Raw genomic sequence first — 24,267 nt, 5'->3', positions numbered from 1 at the left:
GGTGGAAACTAGTTTTCTGCTTGGCTGCCAGCCCAAGAGCAGTGACTTTCAGCAAGCAAACAAGACAAACTGGGGCAAGAGGCACATCAAGGAAAAGCTTAAAGATGCCTGATGAAATATTGAGTGCCACTTTCACAATATTAATTGGAGAACATTTTTGCCTCTGCTACTAGACTTTGAAAAATAACTTGTGTGTAACTTTTAAATATGTTCTATTACTTTGTTTTTATTTTCTGACTAATAACGTCTTGTGTTTCAGTTTCTCACTTTTTTCTAGCTACTAGAATATTACAATAATTAAAGAACTACTTTAAAAAAACAATTTCAAGTACATTCACAAATGGTAAATTCTCTCCCATAGCTGTAGAGACTCAAGACTGTTTATTGATAAAGGTCTTTATATTTTTTCAGTGATTCGGTGATATTTTCATAGCAATGATGATACTGCTTGTTTTGAGTTTGATTCATGGAAATAGTTATGAAATTATTCCACAGTACTCTAGTTGAAGAAATTTGATGGCTTTATTTTGTGTGTGCCAGGCACTGTGCCTTATTGCAATGCCTAGTGGATTCTAGATGTTGTATCAGTTTTTAAAGTATTTTTCCATGAGTGGTATCATTTAGAATTTCATTTTCACAGGTCACTCCTCCGTTGTCTTTCATTTTTCTTGTATATCTTAAAGGAATAGAAATTACTGAGCCCTTGCACTCAACATTTGGAATGTTTTAGCTGTGTGTAGGGGTAAGGGTGGGATGGTGGTAAATAATGGGTCTGTTTTGGGAGCACATTATTAATGATACAATGTATAGGATAGAATGCTGAATATTTTTATATTCAACTGCTATTTTGTGTCAAAACTGGAAACTGTAGATGTTGGGGTAGAGAGACCCCTGGAAGGTGAATTAATGCTTTCACTGACATTTCAGAGAGTGAAACTCTGCTTCTAGTCCTTTTTCAAGGAAGGACGTGTAGTCATATTTTCCAGCTTGCAGCCTTGTGTTTATCTTACAGCTTCATCTTCATCCTCCATCCTAACTTTACAAAGTTAAAGGAGTATGCTAACCAGTGTTCATATAGTTTATTTGTTTGTTTGTTTGCGGTACGCGGGCGTCTCACTGCTGTGGCCTCTCCCGTTGCGGAGCACAGGCTCCAGACGCGCAGGCTCAGCGCCCATGGCTCACGGGCCCAGCCGCTCCGCGGCATGTGGGATCTTCCCGGTCCGGGGCACGAACCCTTGTCCCCTGCATCGGCAGGCAGACTCTCAACCACTGCGCCACCAGGGAAGCCCTCGTGCGCATTTTTAACCTCCTTTGGTAGGGAGAATTCTTACTTTCAAAGTAAGACTTTTCAAATGTCTTCATATTATGCAATGCCATTACACTTTCAAAGTAATACACTTAAACGCTCTTTCTCAAACAATTTCACAACCACAATCATGTAGTACACATGAACATCTTAAATTTGAAAACTCTTAATGCATATACCAAATCTTCCAAATGCTAGTCTAGGAAAAGAAACAATCATTAATTTCAGCCTCCTATTGACCTCCATTATATTCAGAGAACTGAGAAGATTATTGTGAAAAAACTTTTTAAAAACAGAAGACATATATTTGTTAGTATTTTGGAAAATTATTAAGTAGTAAGATTTTAATTTTATTACTATTTTATTATGGTCAGTTGATATTAAGCATAATAACATGTGCATTCATTTATTAAAAAAACAGTTTTTAAAAATATTTGGAATATGAATTTACCAAATTCCACAGTTTTCTGTGGAAATAAGGGGATTTTATAAGGAAATAATACTTAATGGATGCCTACAATGAGTACTAAATATTTTACACAGAGTTCTCATTTGCTCTTCATAACAACCCTATGACTTGATTGTGAGTATTAAATACAATGAAAATAATTGAGGGTGAGAGAGAATAAATAACATGCCAAACAGCTGCTTTTGTGGTTCCAATTCCCCTTGAGATTTCTCTGTGAGGATGAATAAGCTATGATTTCAAAATCACTCTGCCATATTTTACAAACTCACAACATTTATTCATTGTGAATTTGCATTCAGATATTTAAAATTTCAGAAATACACATAAACCTCAATTGACCTTTAGGATATTGCTTCTGATTATTTCTATTAAACAATTAGGTCGATAAATGGAGCAGAAAAATAACAGAAAACAGATTAAAAAAACACCAAGGTAACAAATTTGGGAGTAGTAAAAAGGCAATAAAAGTTCACGGTCTTGGGCTTCCCTGGTGGCGCAGTGGTTGAGATTCTGCCTGCCGATGCAGGGGACACGGGTTCGTGCCCCGGTTCGCAAAGATACGACATGCCGCGGAGCAGCTGGGCCCGTGAGCCATGGTCGCTGAACCTGCGTGTCCAGAGCCTGTGCTCCACAGTGGGAGAGGCCACAACAGTGAGAGGCCCGCGTACTGCAAAAAAAAAAAAAAAAAGGGGTCTTGGACAAATATGACATAATTCCCATATACTTTTTGTTATTTTGGGGTCCTTGATTTTTAGTGATTGGGAAAAAGGGAAGAATTAAGGTCTTTGTATTATTAGTAAGAAGAAAAAAGTAAAGAATATGCAACTAGAAGGCAGAAGGCCTGAGATCTAGTTGTGAATATGCTGCTACATGGTTGGGTAACTGAGTATATCAGCTTATTTTAATTATAGTCAAAATAATCTCTCATGTCTTCTGATATTCTAAAATTGTATGATTCTCAAGACCAGTGATTCTTAGAATGCAAGTTTATGACAAATTAACCAAATAAAATTGAAAATATCTGACAGCTCACTGATAAACTTTATCTGATTTTTTTTAAGATTTTAATGAGTTTTTGAATTGTTTGTAGTCACTTCCTTTTGCTTCATGTAGAAGTTACTAAAGCATTTAGAAGAAGCTGAAATTACTAAAGAATAATAGCATTGAAAGAAAATAGAAAACTCAAATAGTCAGAAAAATATTGAAAGATTAAATAGGAAATGGGTTCAGATAACTCTTGGGGAAAAAGAGACAGTAGCAAATGAGAGGATTTCATTTCAAAACACTTCATGATTGGAATAGGAATTACAGTCACTTCAGGGGGTGAAAGTAGGAATGGGAAGATAGAAGCAAACAATTGAACAGCACAATGAGCATCTTCAACAAATATAACTTAACCTTTAGATAGTTAACACGAATGCTCTGGGCATACCTTCAGTAAGTAATACTATGTATATTCAATAGGATGGAAAATGAGTTTTTAAGAGTTCTCCTGAGAGTCTAACTAAAATATAATCCTGCCTAGCAGTGTACTCTGTGCTTGATTTCAGAACTCACTTCTAATGTTACAAAGTTGTAATAATAATCAATTTACCAAGAAGAGGAAAATTATTTTTCAGTTAACTGCATTTGTGACTAATACTTGAAATTATGTGTAGAATTTTAATTTTATTATGCACTCATAGCTAAAACATATATGAACTCACTTTTATTTAAATGTAAATTATGTTTTTTTTGACCTTTTACTTTTTTTCGTTGATGATAAAGTATTTTGTTAAGTATTTTGTTTACTTAATTACAGACAAAAGGTTCTCAAACCACGACACCCTCTGGCACTCAGAAAAAAGTGAAGAGAACTCTGCCAAACCCACCTCCCGAGGAGACCTCCACAGGAACTCAGTCAACATACAGCACTGTGGGCACAGTTTCCAGGAGAAGGATCTGCAGAACCAACACGATGGCACGAGCCAAGATTCTCCAGGATATAGACAGAGAGCTCGATCTTGTGGAGAGGGAATCTGCAAAGCTTAGAAAGAAACAAGCAGAACTTGATGAGGAAGAGAAGGAGATTGATGCCAAGTTACGGTACCTGGAAATGGGGATTAACAGGAGGAAAGAGGCATTGTTAAAGGAGAGGGAAAAGAGAGAAAGAGCCTACCTCCAGGGAGTAGCTGAGGATCGTGATTACATGTCCGACAGTGAGGTCAGCAGCACCAGACCCGCCCGCATCGAGAGTCAGCACGGCATAGAGCGACCGAGGACTGCTCCCCAAACTGAGTTCAGCCAGTTTATACCACCACAAACCCAAACAGAATCTCAACTAGTCCCTCCTACAAGTCCTTATACCCAATACCAATACTCTTCGCCTGCTCTTCCTACCCAAGCACCCACCCCATACACCCAACAATCCCACTTCCAGCAACAGACTCTGTACCATCAGGAAGTTTCACCTTATCAGACTCAGCCAGCCTTCCAAGCTGTGGCAACGATGTCCTTCACACCTCAAGCTCAACCTACACCAACACCACAACCTGCTTATCAGTTACCATCACAGATGATGGTAATACAACAAAAGCCCCGGCAAACTGCGTTATATTTGGAGCCCAAGATAACTTCAAACTATGAGGTGATTCGCAACCAACCCCTGATGATAGCACCTGTTTCTACTGATAATACATATGCTGTTTCCCACCTTGGTAGTAAGTACAACAGCTTAGACTTGAGAATAGGATTGGAGGAAAGAAGTAGCATGGCAAGCAGCCCAATATCAAGCATATCTGCAGATTCTTTCTATGCAGATATTGACCATCATACTCCACGAAATTATGTCTTAATTGATGACATTGGAGAGATTACAAAAGGAACAGCCGCTTTAAGCACTGCATTTAGCCTTCATGAAAAAGATCTGTCAAAAACAGACCGTCTCCTTCGAACCACTGAGACACGTAGGTCTCAAGAAGTGACAGATTTCCTAGCACCTCTGCAGACTTCTTCCAGATTGCATAGTTATGTGAAAGCAGAGGAAGACCCGATGGAGGATCCTTATGAGTTAAAGCTTCTGAAACATCAGATTAAACAAGAATTCCGTAGAGGGGCAGAGAGCTTAGATCACCTCGCTGGTCTTTCCCATTATTACCATGCCGATACTAGCTATAGACATTTTCCAAAATCTGAAAAGTATAGCATTAGTAGACTCACACTTGAAAAACAAGCAGCAAAACAACTACCAGCAGCCATACTTTATCAAAAGCAGTCAAAGCATAAGAAATCACTAATTGACCCTAAAATGTCCAAATTTTCACCTATTCAAGAAAGTAGAGACCTTGAACCTGATTATTCGAGCTATATGACTTCTAGCAGTTCATCTATTGGTGGCATTTCTTCCAGGGCAAGGCTTCTTCAAGATGATATCACTTTTGGCCTCAGAAAAAACATTACAGACCAACACAAATTTTTGGGATCATCTCTTGGCACAGGGCTGGGCACATTAGGAAATACCATACGGTCAGCTCTGCAGGATGAAGCAGATAAGCCATACAGCAGTGGCAGCAGGTCCAGACCTTCTTCCAGACCTTCCTCTGTCTATGGGCTTGATTTATCAATTAAAAGAGATTCTTCCAGCTCTTCTCTAAGACTGAAAGCTCAAGAGGCGGAAGCTCTAGATGTTTCCTTTAGTCATGCATCACCCTCTGGCAGAACTAAGCCTACCAGTTTGCCGATTAGCCAGAGTAGAGGAAGAATACCAATTGTGGCCCAGAATTCTGAAGAGGAAAGTCCACTCAGTCCTGTTGGCCAGCCAATGGGAATGGCCAGGGCTGCAGCTGGACCCCTGCCACCAATATCTGCAGACACCAGGGATCAGTTTGGATCAAGTCACTCATTGCCTGAAGTTCAACAACACATGAGAGAAGAATCACGGACTCGAGGCTACGATCGTGACATAGCTTTCATCATGGATGACTTCCAACATGCCATGTCAGACAGTGAAGGTAAATTGGGCCTCAAACTACCTTGTTACTCTCAAAACTCAAACTCTTGTGTTTCTGCATGTTTAATTTTCCTACTCCAAGGACGTATTCTACTTTTCTTGGTGCGTCTTTTGCATGTTTACTTCTATTTTATTTCTTGTAAATGGAAATTTTATCTTGTGTATAGATTTCGTAGCATGCTCTTCTTTATTTCTTTTTAGTTTATTCTTTTACCGTTGTTTCTTGGTTGTTTGCTTGATTTGTTTGGTGTCCACTTTTCCAAAACCATTACCAAATAATTGTGTCAATAAAATATGGTCATCCTTTAAATCTATAGTTGGAAATATTTTCATTGTATGTTTCTTTTATTTTTTTAAAAGGCATTTTTAAAGTTATTAGTTTCTTTCAGTTTGTGAAATGATTAAGGTTTTGAGCCATTAAGTACTATTCTGCTAGACTCTGTAATAGAAAATTATTTATGTCATTTTGTGAGATCAGTGTTCGTTAATTCAGAGAATGTTCTCTTTTTGAGAACTTTCAAATAAGTCCTTAATGTTAACATAATGTAGAGTTTTATAATTCTACTTAAATAAAAGGTTTGTATTTTAATCTCTCTCATTATGAATGTCATAATTGACAAGTTTGTACATTTTGCATTACATACTAGAAAGCTTAGTACTAAGTATGGTTTTGACAATAAATAACAGTACTATCCACATGCTTGTCAATATGTATGAAGCATTGTTTAGATTTTAAAATTGGAAATTTGTACACTGCTTTTGTGAATTTAGCTATTTGAGCTGAAGCCTTCCTTGTGTGTTCAGTTAGCCTTTTCCATGACTTTGCTTTTTGCATTATTCCATTTTTTTTTTACCTAAATTGTCATTACTGGTTTTTCATATTGAACAAGAGATTTATGGCAAGTACGTACTTAACTAAAAACTGGTTCATGGTAATTTTCTTTGTTTAATCATATAGAACCATAAGGATTTTAGAAAATGACCTAGACCAAGTCTAAATTTGAAGACAGGGTTGGACAGGTACAGAGATGTGAAGTCTTGCCCATGCCAAGAGGACTCATGACACTTGGTTCTTTTTTTTTCCCCCCTCTGTGGTATACATTTGAATGTAGGTGTGGCTTGAGTCCTAAAAATAAAATATTTCTCATCAAATAAAAATGTATTACTTCATGGCTTTAGAGAGTGCAAAACACTAAGTTAACATGAACATCTCTTATTTTAAATCTAACATCTTCCCTGAGGACTTAGAGGAAAATATGTTTTCATGAAAAGGATTTTCTTTCTTCTGTATCTAGAGACCAATATAATTTTAGAAGTTCAAATGTAGGTTTGATCAGGACTGAGGTAATCACTGGATCTGAAGGAGGAGAGACTGCTTTTTCTAGTGAAATTCCAAGAGACTATTCACTTCCTGATTTGTTTTATTCTCTACAGGCTATTGGATTGACCATTTTTTATTGATAACCAGCCAATTAAATAAAACACTCTGTGTGTTTTTTTTATTTAGCCGATTGTTTGAATCAATCTACATAGTTAAGTAAGTTATATAATGCAGAAACGTTTACTTTTTTCTTTTTTCACAATCCACATTTTACACACATTATATATGTATATAAATATATATATAAAATGACTGCTACAGAAGAATAAAAAGGCTCTTCAATAATTGTATCTGTAAAATAGCAAAATAAAAACTAACAGGTCAATCACATAACTAAACACCTAAAATCTGTGTGTGCATGATGAACATATACCTGGAGAGAATTTGACAAATTAATTTATTCATCACAGATGTTTTGCCATCATGGTTCCAGACATACAGATGTTTCTAGATATTCCAAAATACGGCAGTCATTTACGTACAACCATGTAAAAATAACCAAATTTTTATTTCTCATATGTTCGGATGATGTGTACTTATAGTCATCAAAGACTATGAAAACTTGATAAAATATTAAGACACATCAAAAAATACTTATCAAATACAATTTGGTAAGTATTTGGAAATATCATCAGCTTTAAAAAAAGCATGTTAATCTCCAGAAACTTATTTAAACTAATTTGGATAAGACATCATGCAGCATACAAAATTATGAAATATGTAACGATGACACCAGAGAAGTAAACAATTACAATGAAATTTACACAAAGTCAAATTGAGTTAAAATGTATTTTTAAATTAAGCAGACAAGAAATTTAGTCATAAAAATCATGTTGATATAGAATTCTACAAAGAAAAACTATAACAAACTGAATTACATATGTAATATTATGTGTGTGAATTGTAGTGATTATCTTTAAAAGATGTATGTTTTAAAATGTTATCTATTTTCTTTGTGTTTATATCTCATAAGCATATCACTTTTCTTCTGGTGAACAGTGGTCTGCTTTTCTTTTGAAATCTTGGATTCCTTGGGTAATTAAGAAAAATAGTAGAAAATATTCTTTCCAATTACATAACTCAAGACATTATAAACTCATGAAATATTAGGGATTTTTAAAATAACAATTAACCACATATATACTATATCTGTGTTTGAATGATACTAAAAGAACTTTGAAAAGTATAACATTCCAACAGGCTATTTAGTATCATGTAAACAAAGCAAATTTAACTGATTTCAAATTTTTGCGCTTTCTCTGAACTCAAACTCTAGGTTATAGACAACAGGATGTTTTTCAGGTGTATTCTGTATAACTCCAATTAATGTTGAAATATCCCATTTGAGGTATAATCTAGGTAGGCATAATTTATGTTGCTTACTATTTATGACCATCAGCTTGAAGTCTACAACTTAATATTCATTCATGGTTAAGAGAAAAACTAAACTAGAAACAGTCAAATTGTATTTCTACAACTGCAAATATTTTGTTGAAAACATTCTTTCAAAATATACTCCATGTAAAAAGAGAAAAAAAGCATCGGTATATACAGTCTTTAAAAAAAAATTCCAGTGAGTATTTCGTACAGAATAGAAGTAAGCTGTTCGTATAACTATTGTTACAGTCAATAATGTGAATAATGCTAGACCCCAAAATAGCTTTCTTGCATTTTACATTTAAGAAAAGAAAATATCAGTGGCTTAAAACGATGGGATGTTAATCTCCAGCAAGATTATTTAATTTGGAAAATATTATTATTATTATAAAATTTAGTTTTTAAAGTTCTGATCTACCATGGCAGATCAGACAATTGCAGTTATAAACAATTAGCAATTAAGTCCAACTTGCTGTAAATGATGAAGACAGAATCCAATATAAGAGCAGATTTATATAATCTGGTTTTTCTTCGTTGATCTATAAATTCCTATGCAAAACATGCTAGCCATCCTAACTTGGTTACGTATAGAGTCATTATAAGACATAACACAATCAAAGTATGTCATCAGAATTGGAAATAAATTGACAAAATTTATATATCAGGTTGAGATTCTGCCTTATCTGTATAGACACAACCAAGGAAACATTTTAAAGGATTGTTATTTTAAATGCATTAAGCAAAGTTGTATATTCAAGTGAAATCATGTAGTGCATTATCCAAGATAGTCATTTATTAAAATCAGTATAGACTATTTTTTATGAGAAACATGTAATAAAGATATACAAAAATTAATATAAAATGATGTTTGTTGATAATCTAATAAGTTTTAGAGATTAAATAATGGATTTTCTATTTACTTATCAAGTTTATATTAAATATTTCTTTCATAAATTTAGTCACTTGATGTCAAAACTATGAAAAACCATAATAAATATTGAGTAGATTGTGAGAAAAGATTGTGTAACTGTTAATGAGATTCAAGGGACAAATTAATATTTATTTTAACATGTGCTTATCATAATTAGGATATTTAGCTTTCTTTAGTTGATGACTAATTTTCCTGTGTTTCATTCATTTCCTGAATATTTAATGAATATTATGACATTTGCAAGGCATTGTTTTTAGTATTGAGGGAGAAAAAAAAAACAACAAAAGAAGACATGAGCCTTACCCTCAAGCAGCTTAGAGTCTAATAGGGGAGATCAGATAAGTACATATGCAGCCACAAACCAGGTATGTATCGTATTTCCTCAAATCTAAGACTGACTAAATTATGACACATCATCTATCATTCTGTGTTTATTCGGGGAAAGTGCTGTGGTTAATCAGTGGCCTTGACCAAGATCACGGGAGGTGTAGAGGTGAGTAATGCTGTATATGCTGTGGGTTTGCCAGCCCTGCCAGTAAAAAGCTAATGGAAATTGCCTGGGAAAAAGTCTTGGGAGAAAGTAGTAGAAGAGAAGTCAGTGATGTAGACAGAAAGAGAAGTGTAATGAGATAGAGAGGAACACTCAGTAGTACGGCATTGTAGAAGCTAGAGTTTCAAGAAGGCATAGGTTGATAGCATCATCAACAGATCTTTCAGGATGAGCACCTGAGAAGGGGTACTCCATCTGCCATTTAGGAAGCAAGAATGTATTTCCAGAGGCTATTAATTAGGGATCCTTTTACAAAGAATAAAATTACATAAAGTCAAATTCTGTATATTAGGTAAACAATGATTTGGGGGTACTAAATAAGAAAAAGACCTTGGAAGTACCAAGAACTGAATGGGGTGAAAATTTTTAAATAATATTTATATACTCAAATATGGTTGTATTTTTTAAACAGTATTTTAAGATGTCAAGTTTTGGCACATTTTAAGTACAAAAAGCAGTCAACCAACTCTTTAATTCCAAAATCTGTGATCCCACAGAAAATAATTATTTAATTTTTAATGAAAAATGCTAATAGATATATTTTTAGTATTAGGCTACCAGGTGATTATGGCACACATGTTCCTAGCAATGATACCTGGGATTCTCCTAAAAATAAATGCTTTTGTTTATTTATGGATGTCATAGAAATGTCAGGTTTTCAAAAAATGCTCACTTGATGTCCAAAGCCATAGTGGTACTGGGTTGATATGAGAGTGGGGAAATAACAGAATCTTCTGTATTCAAGGAATATATTTTCCTTGGATTTTGGTGATGGGTAGTGGGGAGAGGTGAGGAGGTGATACTGATGGACTGAGGTTGAATAGAATGACCTTTGAGAAATATTCATTGTACATTTATTTATTTAATCACTGTCTAAATTTCTTCTTTCACCTAATCTAAATTTAAATTTTGTTTTATTTTGCTTTGAAAAGTTTCACAGGTGGCACATCATTTTTTCTAGGTTATTCCATGGTACAAAATTTTTAACATAGTATTGGAAGTGATTTTTCTGATCCTGTTGGGAATTGTGCTTGAAATGCATGAATGATTAATAAGCCTGGAGCATGTTAGTACTTCAGAACATCTGCTGCCCTCTGTCATCTGTATTTGTTAGAGTTGGAATGTTTGATGTTTCCTTGGTCTCCAAAGCCTATCACCTGCGTCGTGAAGAAACAGATTGGTTTGACAAACCCAGGGAATCTCGTTTGGAAAATGGACACGGTCTGGATCGAAAACTGCCAGAAAGGTTGGTCCACTCTAGACCACTCAGTCAACATCAAGAGCAGGTAAGTGCTATATTGAGCAATCTCTTTCAGATTTATTAAAAAAAAAAAAAAAAAGATTCATTTCATCCTAAAATGGTCTCAGTTATCCTGCAACGAATGGGACTTTTGTCAATCAAGTTCACAAATGATTTTTCTTTTCAGTATCTTAAAGTACTAAGTAACCTTACTTCATCATCCATGACTGATGTCACACCATAACCATGATGCTTCTACCAAGGCAATTTAAGTGATTTTTTTCCTCTAACAGATAATTAAGTTTGTGCAATATACCCAACACTGCCATACACAGAGAATACATGAAGCTCCTAAAGAGCTTACAGAATATTGGGTGAAATAGATTTGGGTAATTTCAATGTTCTCCATAACAGTATGTTCAGGTGTCAAGCAAATAAGAGGATGACCAAACCAAGTCAGCTGGGGACAGGGAAGGCGTCAGTTGCGGGTGAAGGGATGATGTTTTAGGGTCTATTATGTGGAAGTGTTTTTTTGTTTTACATTCATTTTTGGATTTTATCTTCAGAACAACTTTCATAAAGTATGTTTTATTAATACCTATTTATAGGTGAAAAACTTAAACTTAGAGATACTATTCACTATTACATAAATATAATTTTATAATTCATGATCTTATTCACTTTAGAACAAATGTGGTGATGTTTGAATTGAATTTTGATAGATCTTAGGAGATTAACAGTTGGATAATCTGAGGGAGATTCCTCTGGTAAGCCACGTGGCCTTAAATCTGTTGCCTTAACAGACCAGATTTTTGCAGGCTGGTATATTCATTATGATTATTAAAATACCCACAAAGAGATAGTTACTTATATCATGTACATTAACTCCTAAATCATCCCTGTCTGATTAATGATTCACTGATGTAAATGACAACTGTATTTTGAACAACACAGAAGAACCATATGAATTTACTATAATTCAGTGTTTGTCACATTAAGGTGTAAAAGAAAACAAGACTTTTACATGTATAAGTACTGTCTAAAACATATTATCTATGGTCTTAGATTTGTTTTTTTCCTAAGCAATTTCAGCTTTCATAGACAAATTTCCAGCTGATTAGAATTTTCTTTTCTCAGAAGTTTGTTCTAAATTTTTCAGAATTGTTCTGAATGTTTTCTCAGAATTTTATTTTGTTTTTCTAGATGCTATCATATTTTATAGAAATCTGTTCTTCTCTGTATATTGTAAGTATTCTAGATCTAGAATAGCTCTAGCTCAGAAGTGGGAAAATTAAAGGATTAAAATCATTCTGAACATGTTTAAAAGTTTCAATTTACCTCTTATCTACAATTACTAAAACAATCAATTTGTCAACTGAAAATAATTTCCTTGAATTTTTTTTATTACAGGAATCTCTCTGTAATGACTTACTTGTTATATCTTACCCATCTTGTTTGTTTCTCTGAAGTTTACTATTTCTGACAAACCTAGATCAAGTTAATGAAAACACAAATCCTTTAAAGAAATTCTAATAAGATGAACTATAAAAACTGAAGAGCTAAAAGAAATAATAACTTCCATACAATTATTTCCCTAAACTTCTGAGGCTCCAATCAGAATAGTCTTGTCCAACTAATTTATCCAACTAATATTATACAGGATATATTTTAAAATAATCTGTGTCCATCTCCAAAAATATTTTCTAAAATTATTGTATGTAGTTTAAACATAAATATTCCTAATGACTTTTTTGTTCATAATTTTCTGTTACATCTACAGATTTATGATTTTGGTTCACTGAAGTCATAGCACATCATGTTTAAATATATAATTATAGAGCAATTTAATACCAAAATTAGAGTGGCTGTATTTGAGAATCATTTAATTAATTTCTCTCTTTGATAACGTAGAAAATGTAAGGATCCTTGTTAGAATTATATACAGGTAAATGTAATAATGTGTATTTTCTTGCTAAAAGATATTTTTTACATTTGTATTTTGTTATCTAACATACAAACAAAAACACTGCAATACTCAAAACTGAAAATATGTAGAATTATAAACTAGTTATAAAGTGAACAGCCATATAACCACCACACAAACAAAGAAAGGGAGGATTTTCTGCGCACTGAAACCTCCAGGTGCCCTTTGCAGATTCTAATTTTCAACCTCTCCCAAACAAGTAGCAAATATACTGACTTTTGTGACAATAATTTCTTTTGCTTTATAGATTTCTCTAAATAAAAGCTTTATTGAAGACAACATATGCTTTGATTACATTTATATAAAGTTCAAAATTCATGCTTTTTTGCATTAATATTTATCTTCAAATACTGTCTTCCTCATTAACTCATCAAAACTATATTTTGGTCTAGAAAGAATAGCAAAATAGCATTCTTGTTTTAGTCACTTTGCATATTTAATCACAAAAAGGTAATACTGAACTCTTGGTACCAATAAGTCCAGCTGCTTTTATTTGAAAACTTATGCATAATAAGAATTTATGTTCATAAAATGCTCTGGAGGCAGAAGTAATAAAACCAAATAGACTAATGCAAGCACTAATTTGTCTGCTTTAAAAAATATTTAATGTAAACATACATTAGAGAAATTGAAGAGTATTTCTGAAGTTAGAGTCAAAAATCATATAAACCATAAAAATAAACCAAATCTTCAAAACTATATGTTTCTTTTCAAATATATATATTTATGTTTAACCTCTGCACTGTTCAGTAGAAATTCAACTCTGCTTTGTGAATTGAACAGATCACCTGCCTCCTTTCTCTTTTTTATTTTTTTAAATTTTTTTCAGTCTCTTCATCTATAAATAGGACTAATACCCTTCACAGGGTTGTTACAAAAGTCAACATTTCTCTACTAGTACAAAATGCCTTCACTCTGCACTAATGCCCATGCCTTGTGCAATTCCCATATAGCAACCGCTGTATTGCGGTACATTGAGCTCCTCTGAAAGAGCCACTCTTTCTCTTTCTTCTGGGCTTTTGAATGTCTTGTTTCCTCTTCCTGATCATTCCCCCTCCTCTCTTCTCTTGGCTAACCCTATTCATCACTCAGGTCTCCATGTACATGCCTCATCTTGCAAGGAGCCTTCTCTGACACTACCACCACCACCTCCCCACAGGTGTTCTTCCTTTGTGCTCCAGTAGCACTCCATGCATTGTGTCTTGGTCTACGGGCTTTTAGAGAGCAATTGCTGTCTCCTCCATCCACCATGGTATATGTGCAGTGCCTAACACAGGGTTTGGATCCCCAGAGGGGCACTCTGTCCCCTGCATCTGTCATATAAGGTATTTAGGTGAGGGAAAGCATGAATGACTGTATAAATAAAAGATATATTAACACAAGAGTTGTTATTTCATAAGTATGAAGGGCCAGTTCATGAACATAATTTCTCTTGAAATATTGGTAGGTAGGGAAGAGGAAGAACCCTTTTTCTGGGCAGCATACAGGTGATAGTTCTGTCAGTGTAGAATCATCAAAAGACTATGCTATCAGAAACCTGGCTCTTGGGGAGAGGTATGAGGCACTACTTGACGTCAGTCCCGCCCTCTGGCCTTGTTCCTACTCTTAGTTGGCAGAAGCAACACCTGCCGTAAGACTTCATCTGCTAGAGAACTCTCTCAACACTTACCTGCGTTGGTTAGAATAAAGCCAATATCCAGCTAGTGCAAACGTGGGAGATGGATACTTCTGCTTTCCTCACACTCTTGGTCACATTGATCAAAACTGAGGCAGTTTAATGTTTTTAATTGATTAAATGAATTCATGAAGCTGAAATTACAGGAAATTCTGTGAGATGCTCTGAAAGCAATATTCATGGAAATGAAGAAGCTTAACATCCCTTCTACTTAATATCATCATAGATACATATTGAAAGGCAGTAGGGACTAGTTGATAAAACTGATGAAACATTTGGGAAACCTGATTACTCTTCTAGACTATGCAGTAGGGGGACTATCAGATTATATCAGCTTCTCCCTAGACTGGAGAATTAGAGTAAAAGGCAAAATTGTGTTTTCTTAGTTTATTTTTGGCCAAGTGAAATTAGAAGACATTTGAAGTAAAATGAAATAATATCCATAATTTTAGTGAATTATCTACAGTAACAAAGTAGAGTTATATCTAATAGTTGTAGGATTTTCAATGCACATGGTTTGATTTTTAGTAAAAAATAAAGATCTTTAAATGCAGATTAGGGGAGGGAGGAAGGAGAGGAAGAGAGGAAGAAGGAAAGTAGAAGAAGGAGAAAAGACGAAGGGAGGGAAAGTAAGGAGGCCAGGAGAGAAAGTAAGAAAGAGAAAGAGACAGAATGGGAGGCAAGAGTATGGAAGAAAAGAGGAAAATGCACACTATTTTGTTATGAATATATACAAGGTTTTCAGTGGTATACAAAGTTAGCATCAGTATAAATTATCAAGATTGACTGATTATACTGACCATAATATTTTTACAATCTTGCAAACAATACTTTAGCTTTACTTTGCAGAATTCATATAATATTCTTGGACTTGACAGGATTCTGCTGTTGACTGGGGAGTGTTTTATATCTATCAGAGGCCTGACTAAGCTTATTCTTTGCCGAAAAGAATAAAAGCTAAAGGCTATAATTTAAGTTTGTATTTTTTTTAGTACATTTTCCTTTTAAAATCCAGAAGTCTAGCAGTTTTACTGATGGATTTTCAAAGACACATTAATATCACAAGAGTATTACAAGGAATCTTCCTTCACAAAATGTAGATCCCTTTAGTTCTAAATTCTGTTTAATATTTTGGTTTGGTAGTTCCAAAAACTTCTTAAACGTATTCTGAAATTGTTAGTATTGAATGTCTCTTTACTGTTATTTCATTTGTAATTATAGTCAAAAATTCTCCTCAGGTGATAAATACAAGATTCTATCCTAATAAAATCCTATTAATATAGGTATATAAATATTTTACTATTTCTATCTTTCATTATCTCACAAATCTCTTTTGAAAGCCAAATTCCATAAAATATAAAGCATAAGTTTGGATTTGCTAATTTACTTTTGTTTCAGAAATCTCATTTTGCCAGGTGGAAACAGCAATAATGCAGTCTATAGTATTCTCATGTTCAAGTCTCAGTAATGAGAATTGAAATCACAGGCTTGTAACAGGAACTTTGAGTGTTGTTTCTTCTACCCGAAGGAACATCAGAAGTAAATAAGAAGTAACACCTTTGCATTCAAAGAAGGCTTCAGAAAATATTAGAATGAGGAAAGATTTGATTTATTTATACAGAATTAGTCTCAGCATCAGGTATACATTGAAACTGCTAGTAGATGTGCTCAGCAGAAGCAAAATTCCACAATGAAATCAAAATAACATAAATATGCATTCCTAGTAGAGTGATAGAGATGCAGAGTATGAGGATCTTCTCTGGCTTTTCTCCCTTAGGATCACTTGATTGCTGAAAATTGACAATGCCTATTTCTAGGCTGTCCAGAACAAAGTCAGCAGATATCAATTTTCCATATACTTCCTCTATCCACTGTCATCACTACTATGCACTACCATAGTAACAGACATCCTTTAGGTGTTACATGTGCTCGTTGATTTTCCAAACACAACAAATCAGTTTGCAAGAGAAACGGGTTGTAAACCTAAAGACTATAATGAACTCAGAAACCAATAACGTCATTGTGTAGTATTAAATGCTTAAAATTGTCATCGTTTGAGGGTCTTCTAATATATTTTCATTGATTGAATCAATGTGCTTTGAAAAATAAGTGAATTCTGTAAATTGCCTTTTAAATCTCTTTAACGTTGCTTTTTCACCTTATCACATGTACGTCTTAGATTATACAGATGAACGGGAAAACTGTGCACTACATCTTTCCTCATGCAAGGATAAAAATAACAAGAGACTCCAAGGATCACACAGTTTCAGGTAAAGGAAATCAAATAATCTAGTTCTTTTCACTTTAATGTCGCACTGAGATATGTATTTGAATTTCAGTTTAGATGACTCATTAAATTTTAGAAAACACCACTTTTTATGTCAAAAGTTGTGTATTGGAAAATTTCAAAAAATAAGCAGGCTGTGCATTTGAATATAAAAGACAATAATGGCATAATCATTAGTATGATACATTACTAAATGGCATATATATTTAGATCATTCTATTAATTATCTTCATTTTTTAAAATGTGCATGACATTACAATGCTACGTAATTATTGCACTGTTGAGTAATATGGTCATAGGACCATGAAACATTCTTACACAGAAAGTAGAAAACTAACTTGAATTTTTCTAAAGAATAGATTCCCCTATACCTTATCAATTTGAAGAGTATCAATTTTGTTGATTTTTGTTTGTGTTCTTCTGTAAACCAAACTTATGACAGAAATTTTAACCTTGTTATTTTGAAATACTTTGGACTCCCAGAAAATAACAGTCAGTTCTTTTGCCCACCCTTTACCCAGTTTCACTAATGTTAACATCTATCTAACCACAAAAAATGATCAAAACAAGAAATCAACATTTTTATGATAGTACTGAAATATCTACAAGCCTTATCCAAATTTTGAGTATCCCCGCTAATTTTTTTTTTTCTGATGCAGAATCTAATCCAGATCTCAAGTTGCATTTAGTTTACAAATAAAAAGTGCTCTTATATTTGTGAGATGGAAGTATAAATTTTCTCAAAGTTAATAAAATTTTAAAATATGACAATTACCTGTATTCTCACTCAAGTATTTCCCTATATTCTCACTCTTTGTTTCATAGACACCGTACATCAACAGAAAATATTCATGAATATATATGGATATATGTATAGGTGGTATATCTAACATGGCCTATGTGTTGGAGGGTTTTTTTTTTTAAGGACTGATAGAGAATAAAAAAGAGGTATTTCTTCAGTGTTCTTCCTGTTGTTCCTTGCAGATTTTAGACCTTAGAGAATGTAGATGCGGAACAGGTTTTGCTTTGAGCAATTGTCCTCTCTTTATTTTCATAGAGAATGAATTGATTTAGAGCCTAATATTGTTGTTTTCCTTTTAAGATTGGGTAATTTTTCTTCTGCCAGAGATAGATAATTCAACCTTTCAAGATTTTATTGCATGCAGACTGTATTTTAAGTACTGATGAACATTCCAGGGATGAGACTTAAAATCCAGGGACTATTTTTGTAGAAATAATTACCTGCTACAAACTATTTCAGTTCCCTCTAGCTCATAAAGCAAAACAACATAATACTTTCTAGCAATACCAAAATTATTTTTTTCAGGGAGTACAACAAAAATCTTCAAAGCATTTTTACTAAATCATCAGGACTCTATATCAATATGTCTGTTTTCTAGTTGTATTACTATTAATATACTATGTCAAAGTAATTATCCCTTCAACCATATCATTTTTCTTTTGCAGCTTATTTAAATTTTTCTTTTACTACAATTAGGAATTTTTTTAAAATTTGTTTTCTTTTACTACCATTTAAAAAAATAATAATTCTTATTTTAAAATATAAGAATAACAGAAATAAGAGCTATTGATTTCTTGTTATAAATATTCTAGTCTGAAAACTAAATTCAGTTTCCTCTGTATATAGATTTTGCAAAATGAGAAAAGAGCATTATAGGTTTGAACGGTAAATTTACTAGAGTATTATATTATTTCTCTTCAAGCTCCTTTTTATTTTGATATTTGCCTAAAGTAATAATAAAAATATTTTCCTTGTTGTACTTACCCTGCGTTACTACTGAATATATTTTCCATGTATCCTGTAGCACCATCTCATTCTAAAGTAAACGTTTTGAAGCAATTTGTATTGTCTTCAGATAAGTCTTTAAGTACCTGAAAGGGATTTAAATGCATGTATATGCGAGACTAGAACCAGAAACGGCAATTTTTAGCAAACAGCCTCCAGCAATTTGAGGTTAGTAGGCAAACCCTGGCATAGAGCATTTACACTCCTGGCTAATCTCTGTTATTTGCTGGTCTACCAAAAGCTTAGTGTGAGTGACAAAATGTTTGGTGACAGTAAAGTTATTCGTAGCTATCAGTGTCATTTTTATGTTAATGTTTTCATTAAAAATGGAATATATCTTTTAGAGATGCATACTAAAATATTTACAGATGAAACAATGTCTTGTGTGGAATTTGCTTCACAATTAGCTGTGTAGAGAGTGGTAAAGAAATAGATGGGACAAAACTGACCATGATTTGATTAATTGTTGGAGTTGGAAGATCACCCACACTGGGTTTTATTATAGTCTTGTCACTACTTTTTTATATGCATGAAATTTTTCATAATAAAAAATAATTAAATTCCTGTTTGTCGCTCACATTTAGAGAAAAACAGCAGTGTCCAATAGCCTCATCAATAGTGAAAAAGCTATCTAAGCTAATAATTTAACTCCCTTTGTCAAAAAGATAAGGATATAATCAAGGAAGGAGAGAAGAATAAAATGTAGTATTTCTGCTCTCCTAAACAGAGGGGCAAATTGTCATTAGTAAATTTTCATTTTGGTTATATAAACCCATCGAAAGTAGAAATAAAATATATCTTTTTTAGTATTTTAATAGACCATTCTAAATGGGTCTAGCATTAAAATATTTTATAAGAATTATATGAAACCAGCATACATCACAGAAAAGGAAAAAATATATTTCTATTTATTGGAAGCAAAAGTAATTTCAAAATAGCAGACAGGATTAGAAAGTTTGTTGTTTTGTTTTTCTTAATTCTTTCTACTATGTGGACCTGGGAACCCTCATGGTTATCCAAGATTCTTTCAGGGGGTTTTCAAGGTCAAAATTATTTTCATAGTAATGCTAAGGTAGCATTTGCCTTTTGCACTCTTATTTTCCTGTGAATATACAGTAGAGTTTCTCAGAGATTAATTGATGTGTGACATCACAACAGACTGTATATAACAGATAAGAGAATTCAGCTGTCTTCTATTTAACTTAATATCAAGCAGATTTGCAATAATATAAAACAATGCCACCTTTCTCATAAATATTTTGTTTTTAAAATACATTTTTACTAAAAATGTGATTTATTTTAACATAGAATGAGTTTTTAATACTTTAGATTCATTAATAAGTACTGTAAATTCTCAGTTTTAGTTTATAATACAGAAAATACACATAATTATAACCCATATAAACAAAAGCTTTTTGAAGTCTCTAATAATATTAAAAAATATAAATGGCTCCTTGGAACCAAAATGTTTGAGAAATACTTCTCTAAGGATCTTTATAGAGAAAGTTTAAAAACTTCTAAATAAGCTTTTATTTCTTCCTATAAAAAACTTACACAAATAAAGTGTATTTTATAACTGCTTTTAAACTTATATTGAATTTATTAAAAAATTTTTATTCATTAATAGTTATTGAGAGAACACCCATGGTGTGATTTACATTGTGTTGGTTGCTGTATTACTAGAATGAATCCAACAAAGACCTTGATCTACAAATTACTCATACTTTAGTAGGAGAATCTGAAATGTGAGTAATTATTACAGTAAAATTTTAGGAACAACTGAGACAAAGCCGGGAATTTATAAAACTTTATTTTTCATAGACATATGTATATATGTATAAGTGTGTACACACATATACATATGTACCATTATTTATAGTATTTTTATGATGTATGCAGAGAAAAATACATGCATACAATTTTCTATTAAGCGGCCCATAATTTTAAGGAAATAGACACTTTAACTTTTTACCGTAAACTTCAAAGGTACTCTTATAGGTGTTGATCAACAACTGTACAGTGGTTTTGAAAACCTTTATTCAAACAAGTAAAAGGCAGCAAAATGGAGAAAACAGGTCATGAGTTTTAGAATTAGAAAGACCTGAGTTGGAGTGCAGCTCTATCCTTACTTAAATTTTGAGAATAAGTTTGCTCAACCATAAAATAAGACCAGCTCTCTCTATCTCACATAATTGCAAGTGCACCTAGCCCAAAATGTTATACTTACTATACACTCAACAAATGTTATTTCCCCTTCTCTTAGACAGAAATTATCAGAAAAAAAGATAAAATGTAATGCTCAAGAAATTAGTCTCTTTTTTATTTAGAACTCGTCTTATGGCTCCAGAAACACAGCTGTTTGAAACAAGTCAAAGAAATTCTTCTGATTTTAAAAAAGATATTTGCTTATGTATAGTTCTGCAATAGACTGGCTGCATCTGCAAGGCTAGAAAGACTAATTAGGAAGTGCAATAGTGAAGAACATTAAAAATGTTTGGGTTCAAAAGACAGCAGTGTCTTCTGTGGAAATAGCGGCTCATTTTCTATTCCTCTTTAGTCCACCATCTTCATGAGCTTCTAGAAACAGATAAATATAACAGATCTCATTGGATCTGAGTTGGTAGGAATACCATTGTGGATAGCCCTTTTTAAATTATTATTTCAACAACTTTACATATCATAAATATGCACGTTGTATGTGTACAAATCAATGACTTTTATAAATTTATGGAGTTGTGTGACCATCATCACAATTTTGTTTTAGAACATTTCGATCGTTGCAAAAAGTTCCCTTGAGTCTGATAGCAATAGCCACTTCCAACACTCCTCTCCCAGCCACAGGCAGGAAATTTATGTCTCTGAGTTTACCCTTTCTGGGCACTTCACATACATTAAATCACACAGTTTACAGTTTTGGTGTCTGGCTCCTTTCCCTTACCAGTATTTTTTAGGTTTATCCATTTTGTAACATGTATCAGAAGCTTGCTATTTTTATTATTAAGAAGAATTCCATTGTTTAGATTGTGTATATTTGTTTATCCATTGGATTTTGCCTGGCTTTTCTTAATATTTGCATACATGTTTTAGTTTGGACATACGATATTTTTGTATGGCATCCTAGAAGTGGAACTGCTGAGTTACATGGTAAGTTTCTTAACTATTTAAGAAACTGCCAAATAGTTTTCCAAGGTGAAGGTACCATGTTGCATTCTCACCAGCAGTGTGTAAGGATTCCACTTTCTCCATGTCATTGTCAACACTTGGTAATGTCTGTCTTTTGGGGTGAGTGTGGATGATATCTCATGGTTATTTTTAGCTTGCATTTTCCTCATGACTTATGATAATGAGCATATTTTTAGGTTTATAAGCAAAGCATACGTATTCTTCGGTGAAATATGTATTAAGAAATTTTGCCCATATTTATTTGGGTTGTTTGTCCTCATAGAGAGTTGTAAGAGTTCTTTATATATTTGGATGCGTCTTTTATAAGATACATGGCATGCATATATTTCCTTCTAATCTGTGTTTTGTCTTTTTATTTTCTTAAAGGTGTATTTTAATGAAAAGTTTTAACATTTTAATGGAATTCAATTTATTGATTTTGTTTGTTTGTGAACCTTGCTGTTCTTGATAATGTATTAAGAACTATCCCAAGGTCAAAATGTTTTCTCTTGTGTTTTATACCAGAAGCTTTAAACATTCAGGTCAGTGACCTGTTTTGTGCTGTTTTTTGTATATGGTATGAGGCTGAGATCCAGGTTCATTTTTTTGAAGCACTAATGGATATCTAATTGTACAAGCACCTTTTGTTAAAAAAATGTCCCCCATTGAATTGCCTTGGTATCTTTGTCAAAAATCAATCTACCATTAATACAAGAATTTATTTGTAGATTCTCAATTCTGTACTGTTTGAATATACGCCTAACTGTTACACTCCTTTGCTTACTATATAGCTTTATATTACGTTTTGAAATCTGGTAGTGGAAGTCCTCCAACTTTTTTTTTCAAAATTGTTTTGGCTCTTCTTGATCCTTTTAACTTCTATATTTTTTTAGTACCAACTTACTGGGATTATGATAGAGGTTGCATTGAAATTATAGATCAATTTGGAGAGAATTGCTCTCTTACCAACATTGAATCTTCTAATTCATGAACATGTAATACCTCTTCATTTACTGAGATATCCTTTCATTTTTTTCAGTAAAGTTTTATAGTTTTCAGTGTACAAAAGTAGCATTTCATTTGCTAAATGTCTGCAAAATTATTTTATTCTTCTTGATGCTATTGAGAATGCAGTTGTTTTCTTAATTTCAATTTTGGACTATTCATTGCCATTTTATAGAAATACATTTGATTTTTGTATATTGACCTTTTGGCTTATAATCTTGCTAGTGTTTTTAGTTCTAATAGTTTTTTATGGAGTTCTTAGGATTTTCTACATGCAAGATTATGTTATCTGCAAGTAAAGACAGTTTCACTTGTTCCATTCCAATAGGGATAAGTTTCATTTTTGTCCTTATTGCAATTGCTAAAAGTGTGGTACAATACTGAACAGAGTAGTGAGAGCAGACATCCCTGCTTTGTTCCTAAAGAACATTAGTGACTCGTTGTGACAACAATGCAGGAACTGTACCACCTGCCATAGAATTCCTTCGTCTCTTCCCATTTAATACTCACTGGAAGGAGTTTTATTGGCCTAAAATTTTAAAAATCTGAGCAGAAGTATTTAAGAACAGCTTTAAAAGCAAACAATAGCTAGTCAGACTTTCCGCTTCCTTTTGTGAATCAATGGAGATCTCAAATCCTGGCAATATGAATAGGCATTGAGTGAATTATGTTTTCATTTTTGGAAGAGGTTAGGGAGTTTACATACATGCATACATACGTATATACACAGCAAATAAACCCTCATACTCACTATGGTTTATATTTCAATAATTTTTTTAATGGAAATGATTACATTTGTGATAATTGCCTTATTTACATAGTTTGGTCAGTCCATTATGTTGTCCCAATATGCAACCAAAGAAATTATGTATGCAGAATCCTAAGAAAGCAAATGAAAATCTTAAATATGTTAAAAAGATATGAAAATAATTATACTGTTTACTTTGCACTTGCATATTTTCCGTTCACTTTTGAAATTGAAAGTATAACCATTTCCACCAAATACTGATATCATTCTCCTCCTTTTTTTCTTACTTATGAGTGTTTACAGAGAAAATCCACAAACTTAGAGGTGACTTAGATAGATATGTGTATTCAGACTTCA

General features: G+C 33.1%; 1 protein-coding gene across 1 annotated transcript in view; it reads left to right on the top strand.

The window, feature by feature from the left end:
- PCLO (piccolo presynaptic cytomatrix protein) overlaps positions 1-24,267 on the top strand; it is a 363,526-nt gene that overhangs the window by 216,707 nt on the left and 122,552 nt on the right. Inside the window, exons 7-9 of the mRNA XM_060020341.1 lie at positions 3,577-5,764; positions 11,152-11,288; positions 17,081-17,171. Of these exons, the coding sequence (XP_059876324.1) occupies positions 3,577-5,764; positions 11,152-11,288; positions 17,081-17,171 (2,416 nt within the window). The remainder of the gene's footprint in view (positions 1-3,576; positions 5,765-11,151; positions 11,289-17,080; positions 17,172-24,267) is intronic.

The sequence above is a fragment of the Delphinus delphis genome, chromosome 9, assembly GCF_949987515.2.
Source record: "Delphinus delphis chromosome 9, mDelDel1.2, whole genome shotgun sequence".
Classification (NCBI taxonomy): Eukaryota; Metazoa; Chordata; class Mammalia; order Artiodactyla; family Delphinidae; genus Delphinus; species Delphinus delphis.
Note: the sequence above shows the minus strand (reverse complement) of the source record. Positions and strands in the feature narration are given on the sequence as shown.